The 17,963-nt window shown below is 45.9% G+C and overlaps 2 protein-coding genes across 4 annotated transcripts; one reads left to right on the top strand and one right to left on the bottom strand.

Moving 5' to 3' along the window:
• Positions 1–103: 103 nt before the first annotated feature.
• On the top strand, positions 104–4,839 carry LIAT1 (ligand of ATE1). 3 transcript variants are annotated; one of them, XR_013833556.1, is made up of 4 exons: positions 104–211; positions 1,852–2,032; positions 3,920–4,490; positions 4,758–4,839. XR_013833556.1 is itself a non-coding variant. In XM_079955883.1 (3 exons), the coding sequence occupies exons 1-3, from the start codon at positions 206–208 to the stop codon at positions 4,426–4,428; spliced, it is 693 nt and encodes a 230-aa protein (XP_079812009.1). In that variant the 5' UTR covers positions 104–205; the 3' UTR covers positions 4,429–4,735. The 3 variants fall into 3 exon arrangements, 2 of the variants coding, with proteins under 2 accessions (XP_079812009.1, XP_079812008.1); XM_079955883.1 differs by lacking the exon at positions 4,758–4,839 and having other exon boundaries at positions 3,923–4,735; XM_079955882.1 differs by lacking the exon at positions 4,758–4,839 and having other exon boundaries at positions 3,920–4,735.
• Positions 4,840–5,681: 842 nt separating this feature from the next.
• RFLNB (refilin B) lies at positions 5,682–17,630 on the bottom strand. Its single transcript, XM_079955900.1, has 3 exons — positions 17,385–17,630; positions 11,578–11,687; positions 5,682–10,891 (listed from the first exon to the last, which is right to left on the bottom strand). The coding sequence occupies exons 1-3, from the start codon at positions 17,589–17,591 to the stop codon at positions 10,570–10,572; spliced, it is 639 nt and encodes a 212-aa protein (XP_079812026.1). The 5' UTR covers positions 17,592–17,630; the 3' UTR covers positions 5,682–10,569.
• Between the last annotated feature and the right edge of the window lie 333 nt (positions 17,631–17,963).

The raw sequence follows: 17,963 nt of genomic DNA, 5'->3' as shown, positions 1-17,963 counted from the left end.
AGTCAGGGGTGGGAACTATTTTTCTCCCATCTCGGCTCTGCGCGGATGGAGCCAGGAGGCCCGTGCGCTGTTGCCTTGGAGACGCGTCCAGGGAGCGAGAGAGGGGGCGGAGCACCGGAGCTGGCGGAAAGGTTCGGTCCCAGGACGGGGGCAACTGCTAAAGCGGAGGGAGTGCCGGGGGAGGGGAGGACCCCCCCACCTCAGCATGCCTGTAATTCGGGGGGGGGGGGGCAGGTCATGGGAATGCTATGGGGGAGGGGGGAGAGAGAATAATTAATGGGGGGGGCTAATGAGGAGGTTTCCAAGGAGAAAAGTGGTCAATTAATGGGGGGGGTGGAGAAGCAAGAGTAATTAAAAAGTTGGGGTTTTCTGAGGAAAAAGTGGTCAGTTTATGGGGGGATAATGAAAAATTGGGGTTTGCTGAGGAGAAAGTGTTCAATTAATGGGGGGATAATGAAAAGTTGGGATTTTCTGAGGAGAAAGTGTTCAATTAATGGGGGGGATAGTGAAAAGTTGGGATTTTCTGAGGAGAAAGTGTTCAATTAATGGGGGGGATAGTGAAAAGTTGGGATTTTCTGAGGAGAAAGTGTTCAATTAATGGGGGGATAGTGAAAAGTTGGGATTTTCTGAGGAGAAAGTGTTCAATTAATGGGGGGATAGTGAAAAGTGGGATTTTCTGAGGAGAAAGTGTTCAATTAATGGGGGGATAGTGAAAAGTTGGGATTTTCTGAGGAGAAAGTGTTCAATTAATGGGGGGATAGTGAAAAGTTGGGATTTTCTGAGGAGAAAGTGTTCAATTAATGGGGGGATAGTGAAAAGTTGAAGACAGGAGTGCCTGGCGTGCTCTGGTCCATGGGGTGACGAAGAGTCGGACATGACAAAACGACTAAACAACAACAACAAGTGAAAAGTTGGGGTTTGCTGAGGAGAAAGTGGTCAGTTAATGGGGGTAATGAAAAATTGGGGTTTTTCTGAGGAGAAAATGGTCAATTAATGTGGGAATAATGGAAAGTTGGGGCGTGCTGAGGAGAAAGTGGTCAGTTTATGGGGGATAGTGAAAAGTTGGGCTTTTCTGTGGAGAAAGTGGTCAGTTATTGTGGGAATAATGAAAAGTTGGGGTTTTCTGAGGAGAAAATGGTCAATTAATGGGGGGAAGGAAGTTTACTGAGGAGCATTGGGGTGGTTATCCACTACCCCACTTTCGATATTGTTGTGCCTGCTGATGTTTTGGGGGAGCCCCACTCCTCCATTTCAAATCTGTGCACGTCTTATAACATCCCACTGAAATCCTGTAACTTTCTTTGTACTGCAAATGTCCCGGGGATGGGCTTCCTTTGTCCTCTCTACTGCAGGTCAAAGGAGCCCCTCCAGGCTGTGAACATTGCAGGAAACCCACTAAACAGAAAGATGTGTGGACAGTTCTCAAGGATTTGCCTTGGGAAGCAGAATATAAATCTCTTGAATGATATATTGAGGAATTATTAATTCCAGGGGAGTGGACAGAGTGGATTAGAGTCAGAAATGGAGATCAGTCAGTATCCTCTCCAAAATTCAATTCCCAAGATTCATGCAGACAACGCCTTGACCTCTAAACAGATACTAGATTGGAAGTGAAGATGTATTTATTATTGTTTACATTTATATTCCACCTTTTCCTCCAAGGGGCTCGAGGTGGTTTGCATTTTTCTCTCCCCCCCCCCACCTCCATTTTATCTTCACAATAACCTTGTGAGGTAGGTTAGGCTAAGAGACAGCAACTGGCCTGAGGCCACTGGGAGAGCTTCATGGCTGAGGGAGGATTTGAACCCAAGACCCAGTCCAACACTCCTCGTCTGCTCCTGTCTCTCTTAGGCTCAGCAGCAGCACCCAAAGGAGCAAGAGATACCCAGAAAGATGGACGTGTGTCAGCAAGACCCCCTCTCCGAAGGGGAGGGGGCCAAGACCAAAAAGCCACCTGCAAAGGAACGCCCACACACCCCTCAGACCAAGAAGAAAGCAAGAAAGAAGAAAAAGAAGGCAGCACAAGATAATGGTGGGCCCCCCCAAGCCCAATAATCTCCCTTCTGTGATGGTGGGCTCCTTTGGCAGCAGTGCCTGCAAGCTGCCATTTTAAAATTGACCACAGTTTTCCCTGCACGGCATGGCTGGAAATTGAAAACTGGGCATTGTGGGAAATCAAAATGGTGGTTTGCATGTACTCACCCTGCCAGAACTGGGTGTTTGTGTGTGAAGGGTATTTTATTTCCTGCATTTATATCCCACCTACTTTTCTCTCTTGAGGAGCTCAAGGTAGTTGAAATATACTCAGAGTCGCAAAGTGATTTCATGCTCTTTATTCAGCTCATAGTGGGGAGGAGGAATGAATGCAAGTCCCCTCAAGGTATCTGCTTTATATACATTATTTACACAATGGGCTGCACATGATTGGCTAATTCCAGAATTCTACTGTAAGCCAATCAGGTTGTGGATTCACTTCTATCTGGAGCATGATTGGGTAGTTCCTGCCAACCAATCATACTGCTGCGTTGTTCTAGGACCAATCAGACTGCTGCATTCTGAATCCTATTGTTCTAGGACCAATCAGGCTGCTGCCTTTTGGATCCTATTGTTCTAGGGCCAATCAGACTGCTGCAGTTTGGATCCTATTCAACCCAGTACATAACAGTAGTGTGCATGGTTCTTCTGCTCCTAATTTAATCCCCACCGCAACTCTGTGAAGTAGGCTAGGCATAGCTGTCAACTTTCGGATTTGAAAATAAGGGATCAGCAGCCTCACCTGTCCCAGAGACAGTCTACGGGACATCTGACAATCCGGGGAAGCAGCAGGAAATGGCACTGAAATAAGGGAATTTCCCGCAACAAAAGGGAAGGTTGACAGCTATGGCTAGGCCAAGAGGCAGTGACTGGGCCAAGGTCAGCCAGTGAGCTCCATGGCCAGCCCTCTAACCATTGTACCGCGCTGGCTCTGTATGAGTGGCCTGATGGTACTTGCAAGAGAGACTAGACTTTCAAACAGCTATGAGGAACTTGGTGGCCCTTCAGCTGATCTACGTCCACCACAGCCAGCATGGCCAACCAACTCTCAGTTCTGATTTTGGTAGCTGGTGTCCAATAATATTCAGAAAGCCACAGGTTCCCCCCACGCTGTGGCTGCCAAATGTCATTTTAGTACAGCCGTTACAGGGCTGGTTGTGAATTTTGTGCATAAGAACCGATCTAAACTTGCATTCTTTAGACCAACATGTCTGGTTTATTCAAGTAGTCTTTCATGCTAGTTAGCAATCTGCACAAGAAGGGAAGGAACAGTGCTGGTGGCGGCCTGCTTTCTTGGAGAAGCAAACACTTGTTCTAGAAATTGGATCTATGAGTAGGAAGAGTTGGGTGTTTTCCAGAGCAAGTTTCAAGTAACTGCTCTTCTCTAGTTTAAGCAGTAGAGGGCGGGAGATATTCATCAATCGCCACTCCATTTCAACAGGAGGATGTTGAAACATTTTGCCTTTAGGAACAGAAGTGGCTGAATAATACAATTAAACCATTTTGTAGCTAAAGTAATTACAAAAAAAGTGATGGTGAAGAGCAGCTGCTGTCCTGTCAGTCAACACCCAGTTGACTCTATAAATAAGGCTGCTCCTTTGTGCATGTCTTTCCCAACACAGGTATTTTAATATGCTGATACGGGGGACAAGCCATTGAGAGATCTTCTGCTTTGTATGCAGAAGGTCCCAGGCTCAATCCCCAACATGCCCCGGTGGGAGTGGTAAAGATTTTCTTCCTGAAGCCCTGGAGTGTTGTTACCAGTCAGCGTTGACAGTCCTGTGCTACAGGGACCAATAGTCTGACTTGGCCTAAGGCATTGTACATTCCTGTGATGTGCTTTGAAAGGTGCTCAGACTTCCTCTCTGACGCCATTCTTTTCAAGCAGGAAAACCTGAAGGCAAAAGCAAGAAGCCCTCCATCCTTGTGACATCACCCCTTGAACTACTTCAACACCAAACTGGCCCTGGAACGACGCCCCAAGGTGCCGCCCCAAAGGCGACTCCAGGCAAACCTTCTCTCTCTGCCAGCATTTCGTTCTTGACCCAAGACAACTCTGTGCTTTCCAATGAGAGCCTTCGCTGGGATGGGGTCCTGGATGATCCCATAGCAGAAGAGGAGAGGCTGTGGATCTACAGGCTGAACAGAAGGAAGCGCTATGGGGAGTACATCCAGAAAAACCTACCACCAGAGCCATCGTTCGCTTTTAAGCACTTGCCACAACATTATGTGGCTCCTCCTCAGGGCAAGGAGCAGTTGCTACGAAAGAGCATGTCCTCCACTACTACTTCAGCGCCGAAGACAGACCAAAGTGGACCGAATTCTAAGATCTCAACAAACGTCTCAAAAAGGCAGTCAGCACTGATGCCAAGTGTATCTCAGGAAATAGCGTAAAGAAATCTTCCCGTCGCTTCTGTTTTGCTTTGTTTAAGCAAAGGCATGAAGATCTTGAAGAGGTAACCCTAGATGGTTATATTTGAAACTAATGAAATGATTCATCTTTTCATCAAGTTAACCAACAGCTGTCTGCACACTGCAAATTTAAGTTTGATCAAATCCTGTGCGGATGGATAGATAATGATTTGCTGGCATCCAACTAACCTTCCACAGATGGAGGAGGGGATTGGGGAATCCACGGGAATGACTTTCAGTTTTGTTAGAATTAAACCATTGCTTCTCACTTTGCTGTGTATAAAACCAATCAGTGTCGTCTTCCTTTGCAGTTGGTGGAGAGAACATGGCGTATGCTCCCTTTGTGGTAGGGGAAGAATAACGACACAATAGAGGTATCTTCTCTGAACTTCACCTGAACGCCCTTTTACTGCACAGTAGGGAACCTTTTTCAGGTGAGGGCTGCATTCCTTTCTGGGCAATATTTCAGGTCCCACATGCCAGTGATGCACAGGGCCAGAGGCAAAAGTGGTTGGAGCAGCAAGTGTACATTTTACGTTTGTACAGCAGGCAAGTTTACACACACACACACACACACACACACACACACACACACACACACACCCTTTTATATCCTCCATCCAGGCACACAAGCAGAGTTTGAATACAAGAAAAAACACTCAAGGAAGCAGGGCTCTTGAGGGACATGGCTGAGGAGGTGTGGCCTAGGGATAGTCCTGAGGGCCAGGTAAAGAGGCTTCAGGGGCCACATTTGACCCTTGGATCTGAGGTTTTACTGGGTTGCTAAGAACTATCATTGGAGCTTTTGGTTTTTATTTATTCATTTAATTTATACCCTGCCCTTCCTCCTAATTGCATTGGTACTGTATTGGAAATAGTTAAATGAGACTTCAATAGGGCTTACTCCCAAGTAAGTGTATATAGAAGTGCAAGCTAAATTATCCTAAAGAAAAATTTAAACCTAGGAACTCCACATATGATTTTTTTTTTTTAATCTATTTAAAAAGGTTTGCCTGAGAGCCTGGTGGTATGGATAAAATGAGATCGAGTGCCTATGAAAATATTTATTTTAAAGAAAAGCAAACATAACCTCCAATTCCTTATGTTTTCATTTGTCAGTTTTTCAGATTCAGTAAACATTCACACATACAGAAAGTATGGTAGTAGTGACAAGCCTCGTCTGCGATGAGTGTCAATAAACACAATACACTTGAACACAACACACTTCTCTGGGATTATGTTCTTCAGATAATTTATTACTAGTTAAAATGGGGAGAAATCCAAAGCAAATTAAGAACAGTCATAGAGAGAGGGAGAGGAATCATGTCATTGACATTGCACAGTGATATCCAGGACTTCGCAAGAATGCAGCAACACAAGTTAACTTTTAAATCATGTAATGACACTTAAAAAAAAAAAAAACCCACCTCTTTTTTAAAACATAAAAACACATATAGGTAGATATCGAAGACTGATCATGTTATTAAAAAAAAAAAAAAACAGACAAGGATGAGGGTGATACAAGGCTTAGTTTATTAATTAACTCATTGAAAAAGCAAAACTTGGAGAGCCCCAGAGCACATCGACCTGGAGAAATATCTGCATAAAACAAGTATCCAGATGGGTCCCACCCACCACCACCCAAATTCTAGGGGCTTCTTCAAATGCCATGTTACTAATCACAAAAAGAAGCCCTTTGATTTCTTAACCAAGAAGTAGGCTAGAAGCCACTGTGACATGTCTGATGAACCCCAAGAGTTACTTCACTGAATTGGCCTAAGCCCCTTCAACCAAATACTTCCAGGAAGCCCCTTTAGTCAGTTCCCTATTTGGTTCCTGCGGACAAAAATATCCTGGAGGTAGCAGGCAAGAGCAGTTTAATATTTTCAAGTTAGCAACTAAAGCCCCAAAATATACCTCTAGGAGTGGCACAGATTTATTCACTGCCATAGGAATAAAAATATTATGAGCGCTCTACCATCCTGATCTTAAAGGCTGCTGGAAAAAGGAGTAAAATCTGCCATCACTGCCTTCCACAGACTTTTCATCCTAAAAGATTAGGAGGGAGAAGGCTGAGAGATAAGAGCTAAATGAAGGAAGCCAAACTCCTTTGTCTAGTAGTAGGTACACGTTGGCAATTGTAGGAACTTAGGAAGTGGCTTCATACTGAGCTAGACCATTGGGTCCAGCTAGACCATTGGGTCCGAAGGATGGGGAGCCTAGAGTTGCCCAGATCGTCCCTGTCCAGAGGCTGTGGCCATTGGGGATAACAGGAGCTGGAGCCAAACAACATCTGGAGGGCCATAGTTTCCCTACTGCTCCCTCTACACTGGCTGGCAGCAGCTTGTTTTTATATGTACTGTAAGCCACCCAGAGTGGCTGGGGAAACCCAGCAGGTGGGCAGGGTATAAATAATAAAATTATTATTATTATTATTATTATTATTATTATTATTATTGCAAGAATCCTTGCCAGTCCTTCATGGAGATGCCAGGGATTGAATCTGAGACATTTTGCACATAAATCGGCTCCACAGAGCTGGTTTTTAGGGCTGCTATGGAGGATACTTAATTGAGGGGGTGACAATGTGAATAAGTGACTCTTGTGAGCAAAGAGTTGCAAACATCTCATCTCCCTATTGGGTCCACACTGGATGCTTTTCCTATTCCCAGTACATTTTTTGTACCTTTTTTATTATTTTAAAAACGAAAAACCTTATTTGCAATACCACACATGTTCTTGTAGCCCATTTAAAAGAAAAAGATAAGTAACCTCCGCAATAATGCCCTGCCAATGCTGGCCTCTCTTCTTTTCAGTATTTTTGAACCACGTGCATTTGCAGCACTGGGGACTCAGTGGCCCATCCTTTTTCAAATCCCATCTCTCATCCCATGTGGGATGTCTCTCCCCAAATTCTGTTTGCCCAGTTAAAATATCACTGTTAGAAGATTTGGGGCCAGTACGGAGAAAGGTTCTACGGGGAAATTTGCACTTGCTACTCTGTCAGCTGCCATCTATGCAAAGAATTCATCAAAGAGACCTGCCTACCTTTCCATGTTCATTTTACCACAAGAACTAGAAACTTGTGTGTGTGTGTTTTTAAAACAAAAACAACTTGCTAGTATTCCCAGACAGCTCACAGATTCAAAAGTTAAGAGGACATCTTCCCATAGGCAGCCCTACAAGTTCTTAGATCACTTCTTCACACTGCTAGGTATGCAGCAATGACAATGAGTACTTGATCATTTCTAACAAAAAAGTCACTCCTCAAGGAATGTCTAACTCCTCAGTCGTTTCCCCTTAAACGCTACTTGGTAACCCTACCCAGTAGGAAAATTACATGTCCTTTTTTAATATACATTCAGCTGCTTTCGCAACAGCAATGCAAAATTAAGTGAGGAATGACTCCTACACCTTGCTCCTTTCATAAAGGTTTTTCTGTTACTTCAAAGAATGTTATTGCTCCTTCTGCAGAACTCAACAAAAACAACAAATTCAGTGTTTCTCTATGACTACGTAGTAACAGAGTAATTTGTTTGCACCCTGCACCGGAAATGATAGCATGTTGTTTGCATCCTGCACCAGAGATTACAGTATTTTGTTTGCATACAGAATTCTTGGCTTTTTAAAACTTAGCTTTGGTTTGGCTGTGGCATGGTGGGGTGGAGGAGGGGGGCAGTAGCATCCCCAAAGTTTTTTTAAAAAGTGTGCAACATTTGCAAAAGATTCCCTAGATTCTAGTTCCCTTCACAGCAAAGGAACCATCAATTATAATCAAATTAATAACTCAAAAACAATTTCCCCTTCTTACCATGAAGTAACCCTGCCTTCATACATAGAACGCCTTATAAATACCTTACACTTACCATTAATCACACTTGCAAGAACAAACTCAACTGACTGGACTTTCTGCTCCATTCTGGATTCCTGACAAAAACTAAACTTGTTCTTGACCAAAATGAATCTCTCCCGCACACCTTTTAAGGTGTAGAGATCATAAATTCTTATGAGTGAAACTGGCTCACACACCCCACAAAACAACTTCTGTTCCAACCAGGCTAAGGAACTTCTCCATGCTTCATCTGCTCTATATTTCAGCAACATTTGGGGGGGGGGGAATGCATTTTTTATAAAAGGGAATGTTTCCTTTGGTCAGAGTGCTTGCAAAAGCATAACAATAAAACTTCAACAAGAGACCCTGCCGGGGAACTGTTGGAGGAAAGAAAATGAAATCTTGTTTGCGCTGTTTGGCCGTGCCATTATAAACCCATCAGCCTTTCAGGTGCCTCAAGATTCTCAGCTGTTTATTTTTGTAGAGGGAACCACTTGCAAAACAAAAACACAAAACCCCAGCCATCTCACAGCCTTCCTGAAATTTACTGAGATTTGTTGACAGGGAATGGCTGTTACAACAGGCAACGTAAATTGTTTTTCAGACTAAAAACGGAACAAGGCTTTCAAAGAAAAAATTGGTGGGGAAGGGGAAGCTCTCGACAAAACATAGGGCTCATCCAGACTGCCCTGTCCCCTGGAGAAAGCTGATCGTTACCTTTGAATTGGAACTGGACAACTGGATCATACCTCTAGTCCAGATTATTGCAGGAGGTTTAATCTACCCTTCACAACCAGGAAGTCTCTGACCACAAACGGAGGCACTGCTATGGAGACAGAATAAAATTCTCAGATGCCTCTATGCTGCTCAATATTTAGGACCAATTTCTAGGGTGTACGTATCCAAGCATTCTTACTCCGCCTTTGTAGTGAAACAGTTGTCCAAATTTACCAAAACTGTTTTGACACGCTACTGCAAATCTTTCTAAGACCCTTGGGGCAAGTGTTGTGGCATAGTAATAGAATATCTGCACTGCATGCAGAAGATCCCAGGTTCATTCCCTGGCGTTTGCAGACAGGGTGACCCCTGCCTGAAACCCTGGAGACTTCCTGCTGGTCAGTGTCAATTATTCTAAAGTAGATGGACCAAAGTATCTGACCCAGTACACAGAGGGGTCAAGTCAGATCTTCATTTTGTGCCTGTGAAGAATTACTCAAATGACCTGTTCACAACACACACATTTTAGGCAGCCAGGACAGAGGAACTGTCTCTGAATCTCTCATTAACAGCAGCTTAGCATGCTGCTGGGCCACAGAATTACTACTTTCATCATAGAAATATGAAAGTCATTATCCAAAAGAGATTGCCTAAGGTTGTGCCACCATTATCCTCAGCTTTCCAAAGCACTTGTGAATTGTGGCATTTGCAAAATGTTGCATCTTTTAAAGCAACGATGCGTTAAATGATGATGATCCCAAGGTAAATATTAGCTTTATACTCGCTACAAGCCCTGCAGGAGCAACTTCAACCAAATTTAACCAAAGTGAACTGTTGGACAAGTCCGCAATGAATTAAATAAAACATGCTATATAATGCATATCTGGGAAACCGATAACCTAGTAATTATTGTGTTTTTATGCCAAACCACAACTGGCCTGATTTTTAGGCTTCCTTAAAAGACGCAGGCATAACACATAAAGAGTGTGATTGGTAAGGTTTATAGAGTTACAATCTATAACTGTGATTTGACCACCAGCCAGCCCTCCCTGGCAAAAAATCTGTTTTAATACATTAACGTAATAAATGAGACTATCGAAAATAAGTTATGGTTTTTAGGTGGGAAAGAGTTCTTTTTTATATATAAAGTTACTTGACACAGGAGCAACTAGGATGGTTTCCAATTGCCAGTTCAGGAATTGTTTTCGCTTGAAAGCCTTTGTCCTAAGCTCCTTCTCTTTTCCACGAACAAGTTACTTTCCTCTTGGAACAGAAAGGTCCGCTTATTTTCACCCCACACGAGGAAAAGACAGCAAAAGAAAGGAGAAAAAGTGACCTCGGAGAAAATTGTTTTTGCGTAGACATAAATTAAGTGCAGGCCCACAGGATCCTTAAGGCTGAAGACATGCCGTGGAGGAGAGGTAGCTACAAGAGGAAATTCGTTCGGGAGGCAAAGCTAATTCAGGGTTTCATCCATGTCCATCTGGTGGAGAGCTTACAATGCGACGGAAACCCATCATGTTGCAACAGCAGAGAGAGAGGGAGGGAAAGAGACAGAGAGAGAGAAAGTGTAGTCAGCAACCATCAGGGTTGTTATCACTCCCAGTCGATTCCAGCTCCACGCTGGACAGGAACTTCCGCATGAACTTTCGGCAGTTGTAATCCAGTGTGGTGGTGTACACAGTCTTGGTGTGCTTGGGGTAGACAATTGTGGTGCTCGAGAAACTCCTGGGCCGGGGGCGCGGTTCGAGGTGCACCTCCGCTTTGTAGCTGCGCCAAGTGTTGTCGGGGACGCAGATGACCGTCTGGCTGCAAGAAGACAATCCCAGCCCCATCGGCATAGAAATATTGTTGATGAAGTGCTTCTCAGAGCCGTATTTCACCGAAGAGGTGTACCTATGGACACGGGGCGGAGCAGAGGGAGAAAACAGGCAGGACAGAACAGTTAGCATCATTACACTTGCCAGAACACTTTAGCCAAAAAGACTGTAGATTTTATGGGTTTATTTTTAAATTATATGCTGCTTAAAAACATATCAAAGCATTAAAAAGATCAAAAACATACAATAAAAGTGTTTAAATGTAATTTAACAGCAAAAAAATAAAAAACAAGAATCAAGAAACCATTGTGAACTCTTAATTGCTTGCTTAAGCCTGGCAGAATTGTTTGGTAATGCCTAAACTCTGTGGACTGCCCAGAGATCTTACGATGAAAGATATAAATCTAATAAATAATGATTTCTCAGAACAGAAGCCTGCCTGACAAACCACTTTTGAGGGGGCTTCCAAAATCAGTCTGTGATACGGCATGTGGGTCGGCCGATAACAGAAAGCAGGCCTCTGTTTGTGCCTAAAACAGCTCATGGAGCCCAAGCCTCAGGGAATTGTGCTCTAATATGCAAAGCGCTATTTTCCTCAAGCTCTTCGAGAAATGTGGCAGGCTGCCCCCAGACTCCAGTGCCCAGGAATGCAGTTGACTCTGCAGGTCCACACAAGGACATCTCGCTTCTCCGCCCAGCGATGGGCTTTGACAAATCCTGCTAGTTGTCTTCGCTACCCTCCTTTTACAACTCTTGGCGTACCTTATATCCTTGGGCGGCAACGGATCAAACGCCACTCCTTCCCCAAAGGACAGAGGGCATAAGCGAGAGGAGCAGCCAGGGAGCAGCGGGCTGGGAGAAGACGAGGTCCCCTGCAAAAGGAAAGACACGTCTTTCAGCATGGGAAGTTGGCAGGCAACACACTGAACGGTGACTCTTATCAAACGGCAGAAGGCATGGAAGACAACAGAATGCGTGGATATTTTATATCCAAAAATATAAACCACTCTTACAAAGCCAAAGCGCAGAACCTCATTCCCGGGGCCCAAATGTGGGACTCTCTCCAGGCCACACCCCCTCTCTGAAAGCCACACCCCTCACCTGAACCCTCCTTGTGCGTTTTTGCCTGGCTGGAAATGTGTCCTTGCACTCTGGCAATGCCTCTGGCTTGTGAAGGTGAAGGATAGAGAGAGGTCATGTCAGGGAGTGTTAAAAAAGAAAGAAAAGCTGACTGTGAAAATTTGCATTTGTTGCTCCGCCCACTTTTGCCCCTGGCCCCGCCCACCACAGCATGTGGCCCCAAAAGGAGCACGACCCCTGCCTGGAAAACCTTCCTTGCCCCGGACAGCGATTCACAGTAGCAATGCTGCTGTTAGGAGCACAGGAGAGGAAGCTGCCTTCTACCAAGTCAGACTAGCTCAGTCTTGTCAACACTGACTGGCAGCAGCAGCCCTCCTGAGTTCCAGGAGGGAGTCTCTGCCAGCCCCACCTGGAGATGCCATTGTGGATTGAACCCGGAGCCGTCTCCATGCCAGCATATACTTCCTTCCTGAGCTACAGCCCTTCCTGGCAAAAGATTCTCGTCATCACACATACAGTGGTACCTCGGGTTAAGTACTTAATTCGTTCCAGAGGTCTGTTCTTAACCTGAAACTGTTCTTAACCTGAAGCACCACTTTAGCTAATGGGGCCTCCTGCTGCTGCCACGTCGCTGGGGCATGATTTCTGTTCTTATCCTGAAGCAAAGTTCTTAACCTGAAGCACTATTTCTGGGTTAGCGGAGTCTGTAACCTGAAGCATATGTAACCCGAGGTACCACTGTACTGTATCAGCGAACACAAATCTTACACAGTTCACACTTTTACATTTTCAAGGTTTTGTTTTTTCCCCTTAAAAAGATCCAACACATTCCGATTTCAGCAGCTCTTACTTTTTTCTCTTTTTTTAATAGCACGGCCTCAGCCTACAGTGTTCTTTGCAGTCCTATAAAAAGTTCAGCCTGCATATTTGGCCACAATAATTCCTCCACCTCCTCTTTTCCTCTTTTAAAGATGGAAAAGTGAGGTTGAGCAACAGCAGCTCAGCCAAAAACAAAGAAGCAAAAAGAAAAGAAAAGAAAATCGCCCAGCACTGCAAGTTATGAACTCTAGTCCTTAGCGTTTTGGACAGAGACAATTCCCACGCAGATGCTGCAGGCGCTGCTACTGTCCTGGCAAGGCGGAAGAGGTGGAACAAATTTCTCACACCTCTCCTGGCCCTTAACTCCATCCAGTCCTTAAACAGCGCTGAAACCATTTCAGACCCGGCAGCTACACATCTTGGAAAAAAGTTCCTTCTTTTCCAACACCTCTGTCTAAAACCAAGCCATAAAAAAAAACGTGCCGCCCTACAAGGCTTCCAGACAACCCATTTCTGGAACACTTATCCCTTACTTTCCCAGGGAGATTAGATAACGTGGACTATTTAACAAGCCTCCAATCCTGATCTGTCGCCTGCTCTGCTTAAGGCCCATTCCGCTCTGATTCGTTTGGACAGAGGTTAGATGCGAGCCTTACCCCCACCCTTTCCAAAGTGCATTTGCCCATCGCAAAAAAAAAGAGCCTGTTTGGGGAAGTGAGCCTGTTGCGCAAGATCTCCTAACCAACCATAACAGCAAAACCTGAGTTTACTGATACACAATCGAACCCAACCCACAAAACAGGCTTGAAGTGCCCCAAGTAACCAAGATACTTACCGTATTTTCTGCTCCATAAGACTCACTTTTTCCCTCCTAAAAAGTAAGGGGAAATGTGTGTGCGTCTTATGGAGCGAATGCAGGCTGAGCAGCTATCCCAGAAGCCAGAACAGCAAGAGGGGTTGCTGCTTTCACTGCGCAGTGATCCCTCTTGTTGTTCTGGCTTCTGAGATTCAGAATATTTTTTTTCTTGTTTTCCTCCTCCAAAAACTAGGTGCGTCTTATGGTTTGGTGCGTCTTATAGGGCGAAAAATGCGGGTTGTGTAAATTCAGTGGCTAGTGGATCAACACGCACTCAATCATCCATCCCAGTGCCCTGTCTCCGACTTGGGGGGGGACTTATTATTATTATTATTATTAATTTGTTTTTATTTATACCCTGCCCATCTGGCTGGGTTGCCCCATTCAACATTCCCTCATTGACTTGCTTTTCAACTTGGGGTCAGGCTCTGAGTTCTTGCTTCAAAGAAGCCACACCAAAGAGTCACAGCTGTTTCCTAGTACCTACATTTCAGGAGAATCAAACGAAAATTCCTCCTCCTTCCCTCTCTCCAACAAAAGAAAGCAAAAAACCCCCCAATTTTATTATTTGCTTGTATTTTGTCTCCAGAGGAGTCTGCAAATAAAGGGGAGGAGATACTCTTCAGGGAATTAATTCCTGCAAATTAGGGAAGGGGGGATCATTCGTAGCCAGGCTAAAATATTATTTAGCTACTCCCTTCACACCCTTTAACCACTACCCAGTTCCCCTACATTTTCAACATTTATTTCTTTATTGCATTTACATCCCTTTTTTTTTTCCTCCAAGGAGCTCAAGGCGGCAAATATGGTTCTTCCCCTCCTCATGTACAGTAATCATCACAACAACCCTGTGAGGTAGGTTAGGCTAAGAGGCAGTAACTGGCTCAAGGTTGCCCAGTGAGCTTCATAGCCGTGCGAGGGTTTGAACCCTGGTCCTAGTATGACACTCTAATCACTACACCTAACTGCCTTCATCACATGCACTCTTAACGTGTGCAGGGGATTCCAATCCACCTTAGTGGTTGCAAAGTCAGAACCAAGAGGCGATATGGGCTTCAAATTAGCCAGTCTATCGTTTAAAAACCTGTTATCTTTTGTGTATGTAAGCTAGCCCAGAGTGACAAAATTATTAGCTTCATAAAATTTGAACGCTGCTTGACTGTTTTTACAAAGAAACCCCCCAAAAGATACAGAAATTAAAATAAAACAACAAAGCCATCGATAGGAAAAAATTAACAATAATAGTTTAAAACTCTCAACAGATTTAAAGCAGGAGTCAGCAAATTTTTTCAGCAGCAGGCCAGTCCACTGTCCCTCAGACCTTGTGGGGGGCCGGACTATATTTTGGGAGGGGAAATGAACGAATTCCTATGCCCCACAAATAACCCAGAGATGCCTTTTAAATAAAAGCACATACCGGTATTCTGCTCATATAAAAACACCAGGCGGGCCCCACAAGTAACCCAGAGATGCATTTTAAATAAAAGGACACATTCTACTCATGTAAAAGCACGCTGATTCACGGACCATCAGTAGGCCAGATTTAGAAGGCGATTGGGCCGGATCCGGGCCCCGGGCCTTAGTTTGCCTACCCATGATCTAGAGTCTAAAGACAGGTTATAACACTCACCAACTTTCTGAGCATCTGGGCAGGCTTGCCTAAACAAAAGTGTTTTTGGCAGGAGCCGAAAAGAGTACAGTGAAGGCGCCTGGGCTGGCATCAATAGGCAGGGAGTTCCAAAGACAATAAAAGACGGAGGTCTTAACAGATGTGGAACAGGTATTATGTGGCACCTGTAAGAGCAGCAGTTCCACCAGTCAAAGTGGTTGAGTATCTGTGGCAAGGCAATCTCATAGGCAAAAGGGAGCAGAAGAGGAAGTGGACAAGGTACATTTATACTGACAACACTCCGTGGCTGAGCTGTGGGTAACTGCCTCCACCTCCCCACAACTATCTGTATGTGGGGCAGTAATATTCAGCGGAGAAAGCCACAGACCCCAGATAACGTTCTCCCTCTCCTGATCCCACCTGTCTCCGAATCCTGTTGCAGCATGTTGGGGGGACACAGCAGCTGCGCACCAAATGTTGGTTTACATTCCGTAGCAGCTGCCTGGAAGAGAAATTATTAACAGGATACAAATGGTCTGTCACCGTGCTGGAGGTGGGAATCACATTGTACGGGGGGGGGAGAGAGAATCCTTTTTGGAAGCCTGTTTGGTATACTGGTTGGACCAGGGATCAAATCCTGGAATCAGTGAGGAAGCTCACCAGGGGTCATCTCAGCCAGACCTACCTCACAGGGTTGTTGTTAGGAGGTTAAAAACAGGGAGGGTGGGGAGAACCATGTATTTATTTCAAAGCCTTTCCAAACACCCTAATAGTTCAAAAACCTCCAAGGGGTGCAAACTATGTGCAGTATAAAAAGTGATCCCAGCTAAAAAAGGAAAAATACAAACTCGAGCAGCATAAAAACATAAGCAAATGAAACAAAGATCCAGGGGATTCATATAAATATATGTCCAGTCTTATGGGTCACGTATGCCACCTTGAGCTCTTCATATAAATGTCATAATAATAATAATAATAATAATAATAATAATAATAATAATAATAAAAGAAACGAAACGTTAGGAGGTCCCATGACAATTGCCTGGGCCCCATAATCCCCCAAGAGAATTTGGGAAGTTCATATGTACAACCTACAGTAATAACCCACCCACAGAGCCCTTGGGGATCCTAGCAGCCCCCCCCCACCTGCTGCTCATAACCCCCTACTATCCCCCCTCCCCATCATGCACTTGGAGACTCTTGAGAGGCACAAGAAATCATCAACACACTAGCGTGTGTTATGCAGTGGCATCCGACTGAAAACATTTAGCGGGGCTGTGGCATACACCCCTCTCATCTGGTCCCATGGCAAGCCGATTCCACTAAATTCTAGTGCAGCAGGTTGGGCACAGGATGGCACCCTTGAGATTTGGACAATCCCAACACGAGTCGCCACACTGCCTGCGGCATCCAGTCTGCAAAATGGGCACAGTAATCATGATGGCCTAACTTTACTACCATGATGCGAAGGATCTCGAGACGATGAAGTCCCCCAAGTGAAAACCCTCGACTGCTCCAACGGGGAGCTTGAACAGGTCGTCTCCAGCAGGAAAATACTATGATGGGCGAAGAGGGGTTCTCCAGTTTGCACCAGTTAGGGAAACTGGAGCCACAGCTAGGCAGGAAGTGGGGGTTACAAATGCACCTGCCTAGTCCCCGAAGGGTCTCAGAAAGCACCACGTCAAGGGAGGCAGAAGGAGGGCTCAACCTGGGGAAGAAAGTGCAAGGAATTTGTTGCTAGTTTGGCATCACAAACTGACCTCGCCCGGATCCGCAGGGGCTGCTTTGCGTTTTATTTGCGTTGCAAAACGAAATACGCGCGCGCTCGATTTTATGTTGCACCGAGTATGATCCAGTTCACACTGCAACAGTATATATATATTTTAAAAAACCACGTTTGAGTAGTTTAGACAGTCCGGCGTCAGATAAAACATGTTCGGGATTGCACCGTCAAGAGAGCCTTGATCCCGCACTACATGGACTCGCATACTCCGGATTAGCTCTCCAATTTCACACTCCGCTTTGCGCCCTCGTCCGCAGCCTCCCTAATCCCGCTTGTGCCGCGCCGCTAATTCGGATTGCATCTCCCGCTCGACGCTCCCTTGCTAGCGCTTGGACCTGCATCGCCGTGCACGCACCCGTTAATCTGGATTCACTCCGGTCCCACGCTGGGACAGGCGCAGGCGCCTGCTTTCCTGCACTCACCTTCGGAAGCGGCTTGGTCTCCGGTCTCTCGGTCTCCGGCAGCACATTGGCGACCCCTCCCCGCTCCGATCCGCCGCCCGAGAGCAGCCAGCTGCCGGGGCTGGGGCTGGGGGGCAGTCCGGAGTCGGGGCTGTCGAGGCCCCGCTCGGCCCGGCGCTTCGAGTCCGGCAGCTCCGGGACGTCCGGCAGGCTGAGCCGCCCCACCATCGCGCCTCCTTCTTCCTCCGCGCTCCCGGAGCGCACTGGCGAGAGGGAAGCGCAGGCGGCCGCCTCGGGCGAGGGGCGGAGGCCGGAGAGAGACCCGCCTCCCCGGGGCTGCCGAGAGGGGAGCAGCCTAGCGACACGATCCGAGGGGAAAGGGCCGCGGCTCCCTCGCCCGGGGCTGGACCAAACTTATGCGGCTTGAAGGGGCCTGCTATCTGGCTAGCCGGATCTTCCACTTCCGTGCGCACCGTCCCTTTATAGCCGTCCTACGGCGCTTGGCGTCTCCAAAAGAACCCTTGGCGTCTCCAAAGAAAGCCTTGGCGTCTCCAAAGAACCCTGGGAACTAATTACAGATAGGTAGCCGTGTTGGTCTGC

This window comes from Podarcis cretensis (genome assembly GCF_951804945.1).
Source record: "Podarcis cretensis genome assembly, chromosome: 15".
Classification (NCBI taxonomy): Eukaryota; Metazoa; Chordata; class Lepidosauria; order Squamata; family Lacertidae; genus Podarcis; species Podarcis cretensis.
Note: the sequence above shows the minus strand (reverse complement) of the source record. Positions and strands in the feature narration are given on the sequence as shown.

What these genes read in the sequence shown, in the direction of transcription:
- LIAT1 (XM_079955882.1), top strand. An exon ending in GAAGGCAGCACAAGATAATG is followed by an intron (nt 2,033 to 3,919) that starts GTGGGCCCCCCC and finishes ATTCTTTTCAAG; the next exon opens with CAGGAAAACCTGAAGGCAAA.
- RFLNB (XM_079955900.1), bottom strand. Translation starts at nt 17,591, where the DNA reads ATGGTGGGGCGGCTCAGCCTGCCGGACGTCCCGGAGCTGCCGGACTCG. An exon ending in AGACCAAGCCGCTTCCGAAG is followed by an intron (nt 11,688 to 17,384) that starts GTGAGTGCAGGA and finishes TTCCTTTTGCAG; the next exon opens with GGGACCTCGTCTTCTCCCAG. An exon ending in TTGCCGCCCAAGGATATAAG is followed by an intron (nt 10,892 to 11,577) that starts GTACGCCAAGAG and finishes CCGTGTCCATAG; the next exon opens with GTACACCTCTTCGGTGAAAT.